The 18315-nt window shown below is 57.9% G+C and overlaps 4 protein-coding genes across 8 annotated transcripts in view; 2 read left to right on the top strand and 2 right to left on the bottom strand.

Moving 5' to 3' along the window:
- Positions 1-11351, top strand: part of CSNK1G1 (casein kinase 1 gamma 1) — a 108000-nt gene extending 96649 nt beyond the window's left edge. For 3 of the 4 annotated variants that reach the window (XM_061447396.1, XM_061447395.1, XM_061447397.1), the window contains 3 exons: positions 2844-2950; positions 5247-5270; positions 8224-11351. In XM_061447396.1, the coding sequence (XP_061303380.1) occupies positions 2844-2950; positions 5247-5270; positions 8224-8278 (186 nt within the window). In that variant the 3' untranslated portion in view covers positions 8279-11351. The remainder of the gene's footprint in view (positions 1-2843; positions 2951-5246; positions 5271-8223) is intronic. The other variant, XM_061447398.1, reaches the window with a different exon arrangement.
- The window catches only part of SORD (sorbitol dehydrogenase), a 341031-nt gene extending 324977 nt beyond the window's left edge, over positions 1-16054 (bottom strand). Inside the window, exon 1 of the mRNA XM_061447434.1 lies at positions 16049-16054. The gene's annotated coding sequence lies outside the window, so the exon portion shown is untranslated. The remainder of the gene's footprint in view (positions 1-16048) is intronic.
- PPIB (peptidylprolyl isomerase B) lies at positions 13158-14552 on the top strand. The gene is made up of 5 exons (XM_061447436.1): positions 13158-13329; positions 13452-13565; positions 13656-13749; positions 14018-14202; positions 14384-14552. Exons 1-5 carry the CDS (start codon positions 13174-13176, stop codon positions 14504-14506), a joined length of 672 nt encoding a protein of 223 aa, XP_061303420.1. The 5' UTR covers positions 13158-13173; the 3' UTR covers positions 14507-14552.
- Positions 15143-17964, bottom strand: SNX22 (sorting nexin 22). 2 transcript variants are annotated; one of them, XM_061447437.1, is made up of 6 exons: positions 17857-17964; positions 16041-16124; positions 15799-15903; positions 15630-15724; positions 15379-15455; positions 15143-15263 (listed from the first exon to the last, which is right to left on the bottom strand). In XM_061447437.1, exons 1-6 carry the CDS (start codon positions 17923-17925, stop codon positions 15178-15180), a joined length of 516 nt encoding a protein of 171 aa, XP_061303421.1. In that variant the 5' UTR covers positions 17926-17964; the 3' UTR covers positions 15143-15177. The 2 variants fall into 2 exon arrangements, with proteins under 2 accessions (XP_061303421.1, XP_061303422.1); XM_061447438.1 differs by having other exon boundaries at positions 15379-15452.
- Positions 17965-18315: the final 351 nt, after the last annotated feature.

The raw sequence follows: 18315 nt of genomic DNA, 5'->3' as shown, positions 1-18315 counted from the left end.
TGTTGCTGTTACCGTTTCAGCAAAGCTTTTCCTCTGAGAGCTAGTTTGAACTCAGATTTGCCAAACTGAGCACAGAAAGGAGTGAATGTTGGCAGGTCTGGTCTAGAGCACTTCCCATACAAGACAAGCTGAGATCATTGGGGCTTTTCAGCTTGGAGAAGTGAAGCTGCTTGGAGACCTCAGAGCAGCTTCCAGTGACTGAAGAGGGCTACATGGACGCTGGGGAGGGGCTCTTCATCAGGGACTGTCGTGATAGGACAAGGGGTGATGGGTTAAAACTGAAACAGGGGAAGTTCAGGTTGGACATACGGCAGAAGCTCTTCCCTGTGAGGGTGCTGAGGCGCTGGCACAGGGTGCCCAGAGAAGCTGTGGCTGCCCCATCCCTGGCAGTGTTCAAGGGCAGGTTGGACACAGGGGCTTGGAGCAAGCTGCTCTAGTGGAAGGTGTCCCTGCCCATGGCAGGGGTTGGAACTGGATGAGCTTATGGTCCTTTCCAGTCCAAACCATTCTGTGATTCTATGATATTATTCTGTATGGCACACCTCTATCTCCATCTTAGGGATGCTCTTAGGTAGTAAGAAGCAGCTGAAATGGAGTTTGTTGCATATAAACCCCTTTAATGTTAGGTAAATAGTTGAGCGGTTCCAGTTCAGGCTTGATAGGTGAGGTTCTAGTTGAATTCCTAATGCTTCATGGCAATGTAGGGTGTCTGGCTGGAGAAATGCACTGGGGTTGGAGGGGAGACGGGCTGCACTGCTGCTGCACTCGCAGGTGTGGTGACCCTGCTCTCTTGCTCCCCAGCGTGTTCTCATTTTAGTTTTGGATCCAGTGGCAGAGCAGCAGCAGTGTAAAGTCACGGTGGCTGCAAGTTGGATCTCTGGATAAGTGCTGGGGAAGGTGGATGAGCAGAGGATGCACGATAGTGCCAGACAGCATTAAAGATTGGCACTAGGGCTAAGACTGCTTCTGTTTATGAAACCATGCCTGCCTCTGATTGTCACACAGGCTTACCAAGCGAGTTTCTTGCACTACTGCCAGAGTAAGATGCTGGACTTGCTAGGGGAAGATGCAGGGGTCATTCAAGCAAACAGGAACTAGCTGATATTGCTGGCAAGGTGAGCTCTTTGGCAGAGGTTTGCTTGGAGAGCAGGCTCTAGTGTCAGACACAACACTGAAAACTGGCTCTGGTGAAATGGGAATTAGTGCCTGGAGTGGGACAGAGCTGAGTGCCCCTAAGTGAAATGTAGATTGGGTTGAAATTTTTTACTTATTCCTGATGTTTGGTTGCATTCAATGATTTTTTTGGCTTGATTAGCCACATTCCTTTTTCATTTAAAGATATTTTACTGAGTAGCAGAGAAACAGAAAGATAAAGAGGAACTAATGCATGTGTAGCTCTGATCTCAGATGTGAGCAGACAGTAAACTGGAGAAGTGTTCAAGGCCAGGTTGGACAGGGCTTGGAGCATCCTGGTGTAGTAGAAGGTGTCCCTGTCCATGGCAGGGGGTTGGAACTGGATGAGTTTTAAAGTCCTTTCCAACCCAAACCATTCTGTGACTCTCTGAATAGAGCACTAAGTACAGAATAGGTGGGTTAATTCATATTTTTTTATGTAAGGGAAATAATTTCCTTGTGCAAAGTCAGCATGAGCTCTGCCTCCCCAGGAACAGTACTCTGCCAGGGTAGCTACACAAAGCCTGACTTCGGGAGGGTTGCCTACCTGAGCAGTTTACAGACCTGTATGTGCCACTCTAAGCATTAAAATTGTGCTTATCTGCAGCTAAGATCTTCTGCTGTGCACGGCTGCTGGGCTGCAGCTGCTTAAATTGTTTCTCAACAGAGGCCCCAGACCTTGCTGAACCCTTGGGAGGTCAGCAGTCCTGAGTGGCCATCAAGGCGAGGGTTGAATTTGCCATGTGCAAGTGAAGTGGCAGCACGTTAAAAAAAAGGAGGAAAATCAAAGCCTTTTGTAAAATGGAATTTAACAAGTAGCTGCAGAAGGTGTGGGAAGATCCCTGGGAATAGCACAATTAAGTGGTAGCATTTCATCAAGCTGTGTGGGAGGTGTGGGGGTCTGGAGAGCCTGGCTGGGCCCACAGTGTGATGAGTCTGGGAAGGGGGCTGTGAAGGGCTTGTCACTCGAGGAGAGCTTTGAAAACCACATGAGCTGAGTCCTGACCTCTCTTGGCAGAGACTGGCCACGGGACCTGTTCTGCAGAAACAGCAGCTGCTCTTAGAACTTAAGCTTCCAAAACAAGCAGATAGACTTAATAGTGAGGGGACATGTGCTTCAGTGGCTTCCTTCCCTTCATCTCTGATGGTCAGGTCACCCGGAGCCACCGGGAGTACCAGGTAGCACCTTGACCCCCCATATCAACACTGGGTCTTGGTCAACGTGGTCTGGTGGGAGGTGTCCCTGCCCATAGCAGGGGCTTGGAACTGGATGGTCTTAAGGTCCTTTCCCACACAAACCATTCTCTGATTCTGTAATAGCTTGTGTGTGTATATAGGGGTGTCAGTTAATCTTCACCCTAGTGGCTACCCCTCCCAAAGTGGCGTAGCCTCCCAAAGAGAAGAAGACCTGTGCTGGGCACAGGAGTGTTGAATTAGTCCCCTGCCTGCTGTTCTGCTTGGGAAGAACCAGGTTGGTCTCTCCAAACCAGACATGTGATCCAAAGGCATCCAAGGATTCTGACAGCCTTCTAAGAGCGTGCAAAGAGACAGGAGCAAACCGTAGTTATTCTGCAGATTTCCCATTCCCACAGCATCCCTTGTCCAGGAGGGTGGAGGTACATCTTGTCCAAGGGATACGTGTCGTAACAGCGTGTTGGCTTGTGTTTCAGGTGGTCAGTTCAACCAACGGGGAGCTGAACGTGGACGACCCAACGGGGGCACACTCCAACGCACCGATAACGGCGCAGGCGGAGGTGGAGGTGGTGGAAGAAGCTAAGTACGTTTGCTTTCCAAATAGGCTTTCCACTGGTGTGGTCGTTAATCCTCCTCCTGGGAAACGAGTGGGGATGTTTACCCGTGGTGAAGTACTCGATGCTCGTGTCCCATGCCTTTTTCCTTGCATACTGCTGCTTTCGTGCATGGTGCCTTCAGTGCTGCTGCTGCTGCTTCTTTTTGACACTTGTCATGGCTGGAGAACGTAACTCTTACTCAGAGCATGTATTGAAAGATAGCAGTGTAGCACAAGTACCAAAATAATGTGAACTGATTTCAGGAATCCCGGTGAGCAGCCCCTGTTCCAAAAGGAGAACATGCTGCACTCGTGCTGAGAGTGTAGGAGTAGTTTGAGCACAGCTCAGTGAAGAGATTGTTGGTCTGAAAGTTCACACTTTATTTCTGGCTGCAAGAAATGGATGCCAGGTATCCAGAATGGTCCTGAAGTAACCTTTGCAGGGACAGGTAGTTTTCTCTGTGAATTCTCTTCGTCCAACCCAATGGAAGCTGAGTGAGAGAAACCAGAAGCAACTCCTGCTTGTGGGGGGGAGCCGTGCTTCCCCTGAGCTGACCTCTCCTCTGTAGCTTGCGGTCAAGACTGAGAACTGATGTTCGAAGTTGTTGCTTTGACCATTTTGGCCTCCTTTGCACACATGCTGCATCTGGCACCATCACGTCACTTTCGCATGATCCTCTACATGGGACCTTCTTGCTGCCTCTGAACTAGACCAGGACCCCAGCAGGTCATGGTGCAATCCTGAGACTCCCCGGGTGAGGGATAAATAGGCTCGGGGCTGTCTTTGAACTGGTTGGTGCTGTGACTTTGCCCAACTGCCAGTTTGACTGACGACACTGGTGTTGCTTGTCCCATGTTGTTTGTCTCAGCATTTGTGGGAACTTGAGTTAGGAAAGACTGTGGGAGGGTGAAGAGGAAAACTGGCAGGCATGGGAAAGCGTGTGTTGGTGGAAATGGTCCCCAGGTATGCATTAGTCTGAAGCCAGCTCTGGTTATCCCAAAGGTCTTCTGCTGTCTGTTACCTGTCCTTCAGGAAGCACTGGTGTGTGATCCTGCCGGCTGGTAGCTGACCTGGGCATGATGCTGGCAGCAACATGCCCGAGCAACAGACACACTTTCTGCTGCCAGCCAAAGGAGCGAGCCTTGATTTTGGTGCAAGCTTCTCATCAAGTACAGTGGTGGGTGGTGGGAGATCTTGAGGTGCAACTTGTGGACTGAGCAGTATTCCTCTTAGATATGGGTGCTGTGGCCTGCAGAGACCACCAGCTTGGCACCACAGGCTCTGTCTTGATCATACTAAAGTGGGGCCCCCCAGGCATGTGGCTTAGGATTGCTCCTAGGATGGGGAACGTTGCCACCCTTAACAGTTCTCAATACAAAACCCAGTGCAAGGAGGAGCCAGCTTTTAAGATCTGGCCACCTTCAGCCTGTGTTTCTGCAGCACCTTGTTGAGCGAGGCCTGGGTCCGAACCCCACATCTGCATACAGGGGAGATGTCAAGGCACATGAAAAGACTCAAGCCTTGTCTTGCAACACAGGGACCTCTTCTGTCTCTCTCCTGCCCTTCTTTGTGTGGTCCCAAGTAGGTTTTGGAGGTGCTGGAGAGCAGAGCATAAGGTGCTTTGCACTGACAGGTTTGGGGTCTCTTGTAACACCCAGGTGTAGTCCGCTTTGTTCTTCTTGCCACAGGGAGAGCTGGCTTCATCTTTCCTTGCATCTGTGATCATAAATCAGTTATATGAGGAGAGCAAAGGAGTTTTGGATTCTGCTGTGCAGTAAAGTGGGCCAGAAGGGGCTAGAAGGAGTGGGTTTGAGTGTTGAGATGTCGTAGCAGAAAGGTCTTTCCCTGGCACTCCCGGCAGGCAGAGGAGCTGTGCAAGTGCTTCTGCTTTGGGGTGTGCTGGAGATAAGCTCCTGATCCCAGCGTGCGTTTCACATGATTGCCACTGGATCTGCAGAGGACAAGAGCAGATTCCTCTCCTGGTGGCCCAGAGCCCCTTTCTCATCCCAACCCCAGATAAGAACCCCCTGGGGCCGGTGTCCCCATGGAAGAGAGGGGCTGTGTTTGTCAGAGGCCTGGAGCCCTGGGAAGCGTGGCAGCTCTCAGCGCACCGTGGCGAGGGTAGAGGTGGTGTGAGGGCTGGGGGGGGCGGCGGGCAGGCATGTGTGTGTCTGCCAGTCTGCACTGCATGTTTGCATGGCTGCAGTGACACGCTTTCATCCCACCTCTGTGAACTAATTGCTCTTTCTTCCTTTCTGTGTTTTTTCTCTACACTCTCTGTAGCTGCCTGAAAATGCTCAACTTGTGGTGAGTCCCTCTCTCCAGTCCACATGCAAGGGGGAGCGGACCAGACTAGACTGGGGTTGGCAAAACCAAACTGACCAAACCCTAAAAAGGCACAAAGTCAAAGCCAACCCAGAGCTGTTTTTGACCGTGCTGAGGACCACATGCAATACTGGGGAGGGTGGGGGCTATATCTGAGCAGCCGCATTAGGCTGAGCAATTCGGCTGATCTCGGAACTGATGGATGCAAAACATGGGTTTTAATCCTTTACTATTTGGCTTACCATCTCTCCCAAACTGTTAGGTCCATGAGCAGATGGTGTCTAATGGAGTTGGGCAGAGTCGGGGCCAGGCTTGCCGAGCATCTTGCGGGAATTCCTCACGCAGACGGTTACGAAGGGAAAAGCCTGAGCTGGGTATTGAGGGGAACGGACAGTCACTTCTCAGAGAGTTTCCTCTGAAGAAGCAGGGGCCTGTACTGTTAGAGAGGATGGAAAACAGGTCCATGGAGACCTTGTTGGTGACAGACCCCCTGCTTGGCGAGGGAGGATGGGAGATGGCTCCTTTCCAGTGTGCCTGCAGCTGCCAGCTAAGGGTGCAGGGGAACAGGCTTCTCCAGGAGGGAAAGGGCAGAAGGGTTGGGATTAGCCTCGCTCCAAGCCCAGCTCAGGCACGTGTACGGTTTTCTGAGGGTTTTGAAGTTTAATGTTCCCATCTCAAGTAGTCCCAAGGAGCTGTTCCCTCCCTCCTTGCCCCTTGGGGACACCACGTTCCCAGTAAGCTGAGGACCAAGTGGACGCTCAGATGAGGAGTTTGTAGGTCCCAGGGAGGGCTGATGGGTTAGAATCAGCACAGAGCAAGGTGACAAAGCCGTGTGCGGCGAGGAATGGCCTTGTTGGATGGGAGACTGACTGCCTCTGCCCTGCTTTCCATAGGCATTGCCTCCAATACCTCTGGCATCTCTGGCTTCTCTGTATGTCGTAGTCTGGGGCTGTTCTCTTGGGCATTGTCTGCATGCAGAGAGATCACGTTCTGTAATTGTCAGCCTGCCTTATTCTTTTATTTTGGTGTTTTGCCTCTGCCTGTCTGAACTGCCAGGGCTTCCTTTCCTGAACCCTTCCCTGGACCTCTTGAGTAAGAGCATTAAAAGACAGTCACAAGGGAAAACAGCCAGAAGTCAGTCAGCTCCCTTCGTTCAGTGCCCGAGGAAACAAGTGCTGCTCAGCCCTCTTCTTCCCTTACCCGCTGCATGCAAAACCATAACTCATGCATTTTCCATCCTCTCTCCTCATAACATCCCCCCCTTTACTCACCATTGCCCAAGTCACGAAGGAAGGTGGCTGCTGTGGGAGAGAAATACTGCAATAGGTTATAGCAGGAGTGGGAGATGGCCTTGGACAAGAAAAGACCAGTCCTGGGGTAAGGGGGGTAAAAGCTCACAAGGAGCCTTGGGTGGATGGTGCTTCAGACTGTGCTGCAAAGGTCAGGCTGGGTGGGGAGTGATGGAGTTGTCACAGGCTGCACTGAGCCCGTGTTCCTGCAAGGACAAGTGCTGTCTTTCCTTGTCTCACCTCCAGACTGGGGCTGTGCAGGAACCTACAGACAAACTGTGGATGTCAAACTTCCCTTGGCCCTTAGTCCATGCAGGTCAGAGGACCACGTGGTGGGGGCAGCCCTCGTCTCGCAGTAGCTGTTTGAGCTCTCCAGGTTTAGGGGGTTCTGGTCTCCCCAGCAGACAGCCCGTGCTGGTGGGCTTGGCTCACGGGGGTGTGGTGGTCACCCATCGCTTTTACACCCTGTAGTAAGGCTCTTGCATCTGGGGGCAAGCACTTTCTGTGGTGGGAATGAGAACAGGTCTGTTCCTCCAGCTCTGAGAGGATGGAGGTGTGATGCGGACATTTCAGAGCACGAAGGACCCCACAGAAAACAATTTGGAGCAGTTGTTACAGTGGTTTTGAACACTTTTGGTCTGGCTGTTGGTGAAAGATGCTTTGTAGGGAAAAATGGTGTTTGCATGCTCACATCTGCTCTGGTGGCTTAGCCAGGCATCCCTTCCACCAGCACGCAGGCTTCCCTGGGCACGGCTGTAATGGCAGCAGAAAAACATGTAGTGCAGGAGCAGAGCACACAGATCACCTTTCTTCTGTGCAGAGGATTCTGACAGAGGGCTGAGGATAGAAAGGTGGATACACCTTAAACGCCAGGGAGTTCTGTAGGAAACAGCAGGACTACAAAACCCGGGCAACTGCTGTCAGCATATCCCACAGTGAACCCACCACTCCACAGTTCCGCTGTGACCGGTGGTGTTCTCCCCATCCCAGCCTCCACTATCCATCCTTCTTGCTTCCCCTAATCCTGGGCGCTGTGCACCTCCCTCGCATCGGATGGGGGAAGAAGCAGGGGTTCTGCTACCAGCACTGAATGATTTATGTGAGGTGGAAGCTTCAGTTGTCATGAAAGGTTCAGTAAAGAAAGCTGGTCCCTGATGCGAGTTCTCTTTGGAACTTGTCTTCTTAGTGAATGGTGGTGGAAACTGTATGTAGCTGGGAAGAGCAGCCAGGGATCACTGTCCCAGCCCACTTCCTCCGGGGTTCTGACAGAGGGAGCGGAGCATCTGGATCCTTGTTTTACTGCTTTCCCACATGGCTCCTTGTTGTTCCTGCCCCAGTCGAGCTGTGAGGGAGACAGCCCCATGCTCAGGGGTGCTGTGCCACGCTGTTACCCGCAGCCTTTGGGCCCCAGCGTGCAGCTGACGTCCCTTTGCTGGTCTATGAGCCCATGCTGGTGGTGTCAGCCTTCACCACCATCTGCGCCCTGGCCAGCGACGGCGGGGCTGCCTGGGCCGGGCGCGCAGAGGGGCTGTTGCATGTGGTGGGAGCCGGGGTGCGCTGCGGGGTGCGAGGTTGGGTCCCTGCGGGATGCGCTGCGGGGTCCCTGCGGGATGCCGCGTTAACCTGCCGTGTCCTTTGTGCCCCAGGTGCTGCTGCTTCTTTAAGAGGAAACGGAAGAAGACGGCTCAGCGTCACAAGTGACCGGTGCCTCCTGGGCCGTGCAGGAACCACCTCGCCTGCAGCTCCTGCCCTGTCTCACTGGAAGGGGCTTCTCTTTAGGGGGAAGGAGGAGGAGGCTGAGAAGGAAGAGAGAAAAACGAAAAAAAAAAAAAAAAAAAAAAAAAAAAAAAGTGACTTTTTAAACCAAAAAGAGAAGAAAACGTTCCAAAACAAACCACTCTGGGGTGGATCTGCTGAATGGTCTCCCTCGTTCGCTCCAAGCCTGAAGCTCCTTTTGGGACCAGGACTGTGGCTGGCTCAGGTCTTGGTCGCCCTGGGAGGGGGGCTGGCTGGCTGACCCTCCTTCCCGTTGTTTACGGCGAAGGCATCGTTCACGCAAACCTGAGGACTGTGCTTAGTTCCTGCTCACTTTCCTCCCTCCCTCCCCTGCACCCTCTGCTCCTCTGTCCCCCTCCCTCCTTAATCCAGCGAAGAAATACCGTAGGCTGTTGAGAGGGCAGGAGGATGCAGAGGGAGAAGGGCCTGACTGCTGCAGCAGTGAGAGACAGGTTCCCTTTTGGCCTCCTTGGGAACAGTTACACTGTAATGTGCAAGCTGTGAGAAATTTGCAATCTACTGTTCCAGTTAGGGTTTTTGTTTGCGGCTCCCTTGACACCTCCCTCCTCTGACGGTAACAGAGCAACGTGGATTGTTTTAAAGAAGCTGACGTCATTGCACTTTTTATTATGTTTAGCATTTACAGATGCACATTGTATCTGTGGATCCCTGCGCGGCGCCGGCGCAGACAGACATTCAGCGGGGAAGACGGAGGGGTGCAAAGGAAGCCCTCGAGTGGGGATGTCGATGACATCCGCATGACCCTCGTGCCAGTCTGGGGTTCCCGACGCCTGCCTTGGGGCCTGGAAAGCATACTTGAATTTTCAGTCACCCTTCCTCACTGCCGGTGAATGTCCCTACCATGGTTTCCTACACCCGACTGCCTGGGAGACGCAAGGCTATAGCCTAGCGTTGGCAGAAGGGAGCAGCATTGGCTTTGCTGAGCTGGAGGAGTTTGCTCTTGCTTAAGAGGTAGAGCTGGATTAAGGTGACTGGGAGGGAGCCGCTTCCCAAAGCATAGATGTTTCCCAGTGTGGGTAACTGGGCAGCCTCCTCGGACCCCTCTGGCAGGGGGGTTGTGAACACATACCTTCCGTGGGAAAACATAGCAGGAGCAAAGCTTCCCCAGCAGGGAAAGGACACTTCATGCCTTAACACTGATTTCATCTCCAGATGGTCAGATAGGTTTGACTGGAAACGCCTTCATGTCCTCCCTGCACGCGTAGGTCTGGGGCCTGTGGGAGGCCATCCAACCCCATAGAAGCCATGGTTCTCATGCACCACTTTGGAGCCAAACCAGTAGCTAGCAAAGGGCTCAGGGCTTCGTACACGTTTCATCTTGCATCCTGCTGCAGCTGAGGCTGCCTGGGGGGGGTGGTGTGTTACCACAGACATAGCGGGGCTGTGAGAGAACTTGAGCAGCTCTTGGGAAGGTTGTGAATAGGTTCCTTGTACTTTGTCTTTCCATGTGTGGCACCTGACCGGGCTGCAGCTGCTCACTGGAGGGACTCCGTCTTAAACTTGGCCCTGGCTCATCCCCAAAGTCCTAGAGAGCTTGAAGGGATGAAAGGGAGAGACTAGATCTCATTATCTTTTACTGGTTTTAATGATGATCTGCGTATCTTGGAGTTCATGGAGCAGCACTCCCAGGAGGTTTGGTTCCCATGGGTGGGCAGAAGCAGGCTTAGAGGGCAGGAGGTTATCCTGGGCTTGCTCTTCGTGCATCCCTGAAGCAGGTAGACACTGGTATGGTGCTGGGGCAGAAAAGCCTCCTTGGCAGGATCCCCTTAGGGCATCTCTTCACCATTCCCTACTGAGTCCTCTCCATGCCTTATCCCAATGAGTGCAGCTCAGACGCACGGAGCCCTTTGCCCATGCACCCACCAGGAGACACATGAACGTTCCCACTCTGCAAAGCGCTTTCCTCAGGCCACAGCCAGGGCAGGAAGGGCACTGCTCACCTCCCGCAGGCACTTCGCGCCCCGTCCCCTCCTGCCAGCGAGAGTACAGGACAGTGGCCACGTTCCACCCTTCTCTTTCCAAACTCCTCCGCTGCCAGCAGCTTCCAGAAGCCTCATGTGTGGCACAGGCGCTGCCCTCTGCTGTAGGAAACCATGGTTTGGTGACTTGGGAGGGGGGGAAACGGGCACAGGCGTCCTCCAGGGAGATGGAGCCAGGCCCTGAGACACTTCTGTTGCTGCCCTCCCAAGCCCCACTAAGTGCCTGTCACCAGAACTCGATTCCTTCTGCATCTCCTGCCGTGTTTGGTCATTCCTTGCTGCCTCTGGTCAAGGAGCAGCTTGTAGTTGCAGCATATGTAAGTGTTTGCAGGGTGAGGGAGGGCTGGGGGGGAAGGGGCCATCTCAACAGGTTTTGTTCTAAAATGTTTTTTTGTTTTGTTTTGTTCTTTTTTTTTGTTGTTTCGGGGTTTTTTTAAGTGAATGTATTTGATTGTTTAGAACTTTCCTGACCTTGTTTTTAAGTGGGTCCGTTTGGAAGCTGTTCCGCAGTGACCCACTCCCACTGCTCTCTGGAGATACGATGTTCTTTTAATCCTACGATGATGTGTTTGTAGGGGAGGACTGTCCCCCCGCGGCATGCTGGTAATGCTCACTTGTACCAAGCCCTCTTGCACTAGAATCGTACGTTGGACTCTTCAAAAGGGCAGAGATGTGGGGTGGCTTCATTAACAAAAGGAAACTAAAGTGGGTTAACAGCAAGTGCTTGAGGAAGCCGCTGGCCCCAGGGAGCTCGGGGTGACCAGAAGACACAAGCCAAACTGAGCCAGCTGTGCTGTGGTGGGAGCAGGGCATTCAGCCTGCCTGGGCCACTTCTCTCCTCACCAGAGGTCATCAGCACTGGGGCCCCCAGGGGTGCGAGGAGCGGGCCCCGCGCCTGGCCCTCCAACGCTGCGATGCAGTCTTCTGAGGTATCAAGTGAGATGGTTATTATTATTTTTTTCAATAAAACATTGCACTGCTGCATTGTTCTCCATGAACAGACGTATTCTGTTACCTCGCCTGACGGCATCGCTTCTGTGTTGAGCTCCCACGTTACAAGTGACAGGACAAGAGGAAACGGCCTCAAGCTGCCCCAGGGCAGGTTTAGATGGAGCTGAGGAACAATTCCTGCCCCAGAGGGTGCTCAGGCATTGGAACAGGCTGCCCAGGGCAGGGCTGCAGTCACCGTCCCTGCAAGTGTTCACACAGCGTGGAGACGAGGCCTCAGTGCCATGGGTTAGGGGTGGCCTTGGCAGGGCTGGGAACGGCTGGACTGGATGGGCTTAAAGGGCTTTTCCAGCCTGGTTGATTCTGCGATTCTGTTCTCTTTCCCTTTGTTTCTGGTGGGCACTATTGGCAGCTCTCCACTCCTGTGAGAAGCTCTGAGCTCTCTTGAGGGGACAGTGCGTGGTGTGGGATCTTATGCAGCTGTCTTAACACTTTATGCTTTACAGCCATGGATGGCTCAGCCCCACAGAGCTTGGCCAAGGCATCATGACACTGATTTCTCTTTCCCCTGTGCCTGCACGTTCACATTTCAAGCACCCTGGGTAGCAGAATGGCTAAACCATTGATTACATGGAACAGAGATGTGGAACACCCCAAAACGTGCTGTCGCATGGCCCCTGTCTCTGCAGTAACATCTACAGCTGCTGCTGCTGCAGGCGTCAAAGGGTCCTTCCCATGCGTTAGGGCATTGTGTGCTCCTGTATGCTGCCTGAGGGGCTACAGCTCCCACCGGGTACCAGCCGAGCCCCCCAGCACACGCTGTGCTGGCAGCATGTGGCAACGACACAGGCCCAGCCTGCTGCCTCCAGTGCCACCGTCCTCTGCACCCCTGCCTGCTCACTGGGATCATGCAGAAGGGACAAGCACTGTGCTGCTTCCATGGGCTCAGCCGCCGGGATTGTGGAGGTTTCCGGTGTGCAAATCACTGCTGCTGCTTTATTCTCACTGCAGAGGAAGGCACTGAAGGAAGTGCCCCCTGCCACCAAATACAGCATCTTTTAAAAGCAGTAGCTAGACAGGGAGAGCACCTGCAGAACGACTGGTGGGAGCTCCTGATCCCACTTAGACACTGCTTCACACTGGGATCTTTGTCGGGACACGCTTTTTCCTTCTGTTTCCCAGCCTTAAACACAATAGAGACATAATAATGTAAATGTAATAATGCTCGAGCAACTCTGCTCTGGAGCCAGGCTGAGAGAGCTGGGCTGGGGCAGCCTGGACAAGAGAAGGCTCCTGAAGGGGAGACCTGAGAGCAGCTCCAGTGCCTGAAGGGGCTGCAGGAAACCTGGAGAGGGGCTTGGGACAAGGGATGTAGGGACAGGCCAAGGGGAATGGCTTTAACCTGCCCGAGGGGAGACTGAGATGAGCTCTTAGGCAGGAGCTCTTCCCTGTGAGGGTGCTGAGGCGCTGGCACAGGGTGCCCAGAGAAGCTGTGGCTGCCCCATCCCTGGCAGTGTTCAAGGCCAGGTTGGACACAGGGGCTTGGAGCAAGCTGCTCTAGTGGAAGGGCTCCCTGCCCGTGGCAGGGGCTGGAGCCGGGTGAGCTCTAAGCTCCCTCAGCCCCGCGCTGTGGCGGCCCCGCCCCTCCCCCTCCCAGGCCAATCAGCGCCGTCCCTGGCGCCGCGCGAGCCGCAACGTGGCACCCGCCCGGCGGCTCTCTCCGGCCCCGCCCCCGCCCGGCGGAAGGCGCGCGCGGCCCCTCCTCCCCCCCCCTCCCCCCTCCGTTGGTCGCGCCCGGGCGGCTGCGGCGGGGCGGGAGGGGGCGCGCGGCTCGGCCCGTACCACTGCGCGGGGGGAGGGGGGCGCGGCCGGATGCAGGCGGCGCGGCGGGCGCTGTGGCCGGGCTGCGAGCGGCGCAGGATGAAGGTGCTGGTGGCGGCGGCGGCGCTGGGCGCCGCGCTCCTGCTGCTGCTGCCCGCCGCGTCCCGCGCCGACGAGCGCAAGAAGGGACCCAAGGTCACGGCCAAGGTCGGGGGAACGGGGGAGCCGGGGCGCGGGCCTGGGGCGATGGGCGCGGGTCGGGCCGGGAGGGGTGGGTCCGGGCTGGCTCCGCTGGCGCGGCCCTCACCGGCATCCGTGCCCGCGCCAAGGTGTTCTTCGACCTGCGGATCGGGGAGGAGGACGCGGGGCGCGTCGTCATCGGGCTCTTCGGCAAGACCGTGCCCAAGACGGTGGAGAACTTCGTGGCCCTGGCCACGGGCGAGGTGAGGCCGCGGCAGCGCCCGGGGGCGGGGGGCTCCGGCCCGGCCCCGCGCCTCACTGCGCTTCCTTCCCCCCCCCCCCCCCCCATCCAGAAAGGGTTCGGGTTCAAGGGCAGCAAATTCCACCGCGTGATCAAGGACTTCATGATCCAGGGGGGAGACTTCACCCGCGGTGACGGCACTGGAGGTAACTGGGCCCGCGCCAGCCCCGGGACCCCGCCGCTGCGGAGCTGGGGCGCGGTGCCCCGGTGGGAAGGGGTGGGCACGGCGGTGGAATAGGGCTGGCCCCACAGCAGAGCTCGGAGCGTGGCTCCCTGCGGTGGCGGTGGTACTGAGCCCCCCTCTGGATGCGCTCATTCACCCACGCGGGCTGTGCGCAGAGCCCCATCAATCACCTGCGCCCTGACACACGTCCATGAGAGCAACGTGGCCTTTCCTGTTCCCCAATCCCTTAGGAAAAAGTATCTACGGGGACCGCTTCCCCGACGAGAACTTCAAGCTGAAGCACTACGGCCCTGGCTGGGTGAGCATGGCCAACGCCGGCAAGGACACCAACGGGTCCCAGTTCTTCATCACCACGGTGAAGACGCCGTGGCTGGATGGCAAGCACGTGGTGTTTGGCAAAGTGTTGGAGGGCATGGTAAGGGGTGATGGGTGGTAGAGGGGTGACTGATTCCCAGGGGGTGAGCAGGACCAGGCCGATGCTGGCTGGGGGCAGAGCACTGTGAAGAAGTGGCTGGGAGGTGCCTTACGGGATGGGGATTGCACTGACCAGGCTCTGCCCATGTCCTGCGTTGTTCTCATGCCTCTGCTTTCCCCAGGACGTGGTGAGGAAGGTGGAGAGCACTAAGACAGACAGCCGGGACAAGCCCCTGAAGGACGTCACCATCGCTGACTGCGGCACCATCGAGGTGGAGAAGCCATTCGCCATCGCCAAAGAGTAACACGCGGTCCTGGCTCTCTGGCGCGGCGAGGGGCCCGGCGCGAAGGGCTGCGGCCTGGGGCTGCCCTGCTCCCCCTCGTGTGTTCCCTGTGGTCCTGGGCGGGTGAGCAGGGGCAGAGCCACCTTGCCCTGGCTCCTTTCACCCTGCCGGCGGGCGGGCCGGGCCCGGGCTCCTTTCCATCACTTTTGTAAGAAGCACATGCACCAATAAACGTGACCAATGTGTTTTTTAAAGCGCTGCCTCTCTCCTGCTCCTGGAGGGCTGCAGCTCGCTCTCAGTCCCGCAGCCGAGGGCAGCCCCAGCCACCACCCCCTTCTTCCAGGTTTCATCAGGCTGAGCAGTTGGCCCTGGATTTGCCGTGCCGGAATGACAGAGCGCAGCCGGCATTTGCCAGTCACCCACAAGTGATTTATTGCTTCAATACCATGGGTTTTCCCAGTGCCATTTGGGGTCCAAAGGCCCCAACCCCAAAGCACTGGAGCAGAAGGCAGAAGTCCCAGAGAAGGCACATTGGATGGGGGTGGGTGGTCAGCTGTGGCTGCCACTGTGCTCCTTGGCTTCTCCCATCCTGCTTTCTTGCCCCATCACAGCAGGAAGAAGTTATTCCTGCAGTGGGGATGCTGCCACTGCCAGGGTCGTCACCCCTGCAGCCCCGGGTGCAGGGTGGGTGCTCAGGGCGCTGCCTGGCCAGGGGTGCTTCTAGGGGGGAGGTAGAGGCCCTGCAGCACCCCCCTGAGGATGGTGTCAGGGAGCGGCTCTGCAGGGAAAAGCAGGAGCTGGAGCCATGTCGCTGCGGGCTCCAGAAAAGGGAAAACACATTTTGGGGACCCAGCAGTGCCGCTTCCCGGGAGGGTTTGGGACCTGCTCCTTACGGGTGCCTGGAGGCTGCGCATAGGGATCGGTGCAGAAGCCAACAACAGGGCGCTGGGAGGGCGGGCGACTGGCACTGCTGTGGGAGAGGGAACATCAGCTCCCAGCAACCCGTCCGACTTCCACCTGCCTGTCCCAGCGTCCCCAAGTCCGGGTCTTGGAGCGCTTCACATGGGTGAGGGGATGATCCCAGCCCCATGCCGGGCTAACCCGGGTGCTGCCCGACAGCTCCGCGTGCTGCCTGGCTACTCACAGGGAGCTGCTGCCCTTGGGGTCCTGCTGGCAGCACCGCAGCTTCAGGAAGTCCAGCACGTCCTGGGGCAGCTCCGCGTTGTGGTACAGGACACCCTGAGGTGCACCCAGGGTCAGCACCCGACAAGAGCCCAGCACACCCCAGAAGCCACCCTCGGCCGGTGCCTCACCCGCATGTAAAGCTCCAGGCCCTGCCGGCGCTGCTCCAGCACTTTGGGCATCCAGTTGGGGACGTGGCGTGGGGGGAAGTCAGGGACCTTGCAGGTCTTCTTGATCTAGGGCAGAGCATGGTTTGGGGGGGGCTGGGGCACATCGCGGCGGCAGCATGGCATGTGGAGGATGGGGCTGCTCCTCCCTGCCTGGGGAGCCGGCGTCCTCCTGTCCCCTCCCTGTGTCCCTGCTGGGCTCTCACCCGCTTGTGCAGCGCCTGGAACTCGCTGTAACGCTTCGCAACCGTGTGCCGCCGGCCATTGCACAGCACCTCCACCCGGAACACCTGCGGCGCGGGACAGCCTTCCTCAGCATCCTCACGCACATCAGCCTCATCCTCATCCCCATCACCCCCATCATCTTCATCAATCATCCTCTCCATCATCCCCATTATCTGCATCAACCATCCTCATCATCCCCATTATCCTCATCTCCATCAACCTCATCATCCTCACCGTCCTCCAAGGGGAGGCAGGGGCCTCCAACTCACACACACTCTTGGGAGCCTCCACTCTCCCCACTGTCCAGGACAGGCAGCCCCCTAACTTCTGGCATAGGCAGGGATCCCCTGGGCCCAATGTAGACCACAGGAGCAGACGAACCCCCAAAGCAGGGGGAGAAACCCCCAGCCCTTTGGTTAGCTGTGGACATCCCCCCTGCCAGGGCAGCCGGGACCCCAGGGACAAACAGGGACCTTCAACCCCCTTGGGGCTTGCGGGGACAGCAGGGAGGGGACACGGGGCACCTCAACCCTGGGGCAGAGGGGGACAACCCCCCCTTTCCAGGGCAGGTCAGGACCCCCTGGGGACAGTCAGGGCCCTCCAACCCCATTCACATCCCCACCTCCACAAAGTGACCCTGCACCCCCTGCAGGGGGGGCCACCCCAGGCAGGGACCCCTGGGGACACACAGTGACCTTCACCCCAATGCGCCATCGGGACCCCCAGGCCAAGACACACAACAACACCCTCCAGGGAGACTTCAGCAGGACTGAAGCCCTCCATGCAGGGACCCCCTGGGAGCTCTCAGGGCAGGTGGGAACCCCCCCAACCTCCCCTGGGGCCAGAAGGGACCCCCGGGACAGGGACAACCTTTTTCTTAAGGGGAAGTGGGCTCCAGCCCCCAGGGCAAGGGGGCGCCCCCAGGGACATCCACACGCTGTGCCCCTGCCCTGGCTCTCCAGCCCCTGGGACAAGTGGGGCGTTCCCACCTCCCCAGGAGGGACGCCCCAGCCCGCAGGGAGGGTACGGAGGTATCTGGGGACCTCCAACCCCTGGGGTACAGGGGGAGGCTCCCCCACCCATCCCTGGGGCCAGGCAGGAGCACCCAGGGGATCCCCCAGGGCAGGGGCAACCCCCCCCTTCAGAGACAGAGGGTCCCCAGGCAGGGGTCCCCCCGGGACAGGCCCCCCCCCCCTTCCCGAGGCCCCATGGGCACAGCCGGTGACACCCCCATGCGGCCAGAGAGGACCCCCCAAAAACTTCAGAGGTAGAAACTGCCCTGGGGGCACTTGGGCCCCTGCACCCCCGGGGGGCAGAGGGACGTGGCACAGCCCCCCCGTGGGGCGGGGGGGGTACCCGGCGGCAGAAGGGGATCCCCTCCTTAGACACAAACCCCCTGAGGCCAGAGGAAAACCTGGGCCAGCCCCCCCCCCCCCCCTTTATAAAGGCAGAGGAACTGCCCCAGCTGCCACCGCACACCCCAATAGCAGTGGCGACACTTGGGGCTCACAAGGAGGCCCCGGCAGAGGAACAGCCCCACTCCCAGGGCGCCCCCTTAGAGGCAGGGACCCCCGGAGACCTCCAACCCCTGAGGCGGGGGGGGCATCCCGGGACAACCCCCCCGGACCAGGCCCCCCCCACCTGCCAACGCTGGAGGGGCTGTGCCCCCTCTGCAGGGACCCCCCCGCCCGGGCACCTCTGGGGACCTCCGACCCCCAACACCCCCCCGGGCAGGTGGGAACCCCCTCTCCAGACCCGCCCCCCCCCCTTCCCCCATAGCCCGCGGGCGCCCCTCACCGTGTGCGCCCTGTCGGGGCTGCGCGCTGCCGCCTGCGCCTCGGCCGCGGGGATGGACACGGCGATCATGGCCCCGCCCGGGGCCACGGGGGGACCCCGCACCCGGCCGAGCTCCGACCCCTGCGGGGAGCGGGGGCAGCCGGAGCCTGGCGGCGCCGCGGGGACCCGGAGCTGCAGGGCCAAGGGGAAAGGAAAGCGGGAAGTCCGCGGGAGCCGGCTCCCGCCCGTGACAGCAGCGGACGGGGCACCGGGTCCGCTGTGGGGAGGGGGGAAGGAGCCGGGGCAGCCCCCACACCTCGCAGCTGCCGCTCGGGACCAGGCTCCCCCCCGGCCCCCAGCGCAGCCCCGCTGAGCTCAGACCTAAAAACAGCCCCGGCCGCGGCGGGGCCAAAGCCGCAGCAGGAGCCGCGGTAGCGCCCAAGGTCACAACACGGCGGGAGCATCCCCGCCTCCCGCGGC

The sequence above is a fragment of the Pezoporus flaviventris genome, unplaced genomic scaffold, assembly GCF_033815535.1.
Source record: "Pezoporus flaviventris isolate CSIRO_AGI_PZ_B2104156 unplaced genomic scaffold, CSIRO_AGI_Pfla_v1 ptg000006l, whole genome shotgun sequence".
NCBI classification, from domain to species: Eukaryota; Metazoa; Chordata; class Aves; order Psittaciformes; family Psittacidae; genus Pezoporus; species Pezoporus flaviventris.
The sequence above is the reverse complement of the archived record's forward strand: the minus strand, read 5'-3'. Positions and strand labels throughout refer to the sequence as shown.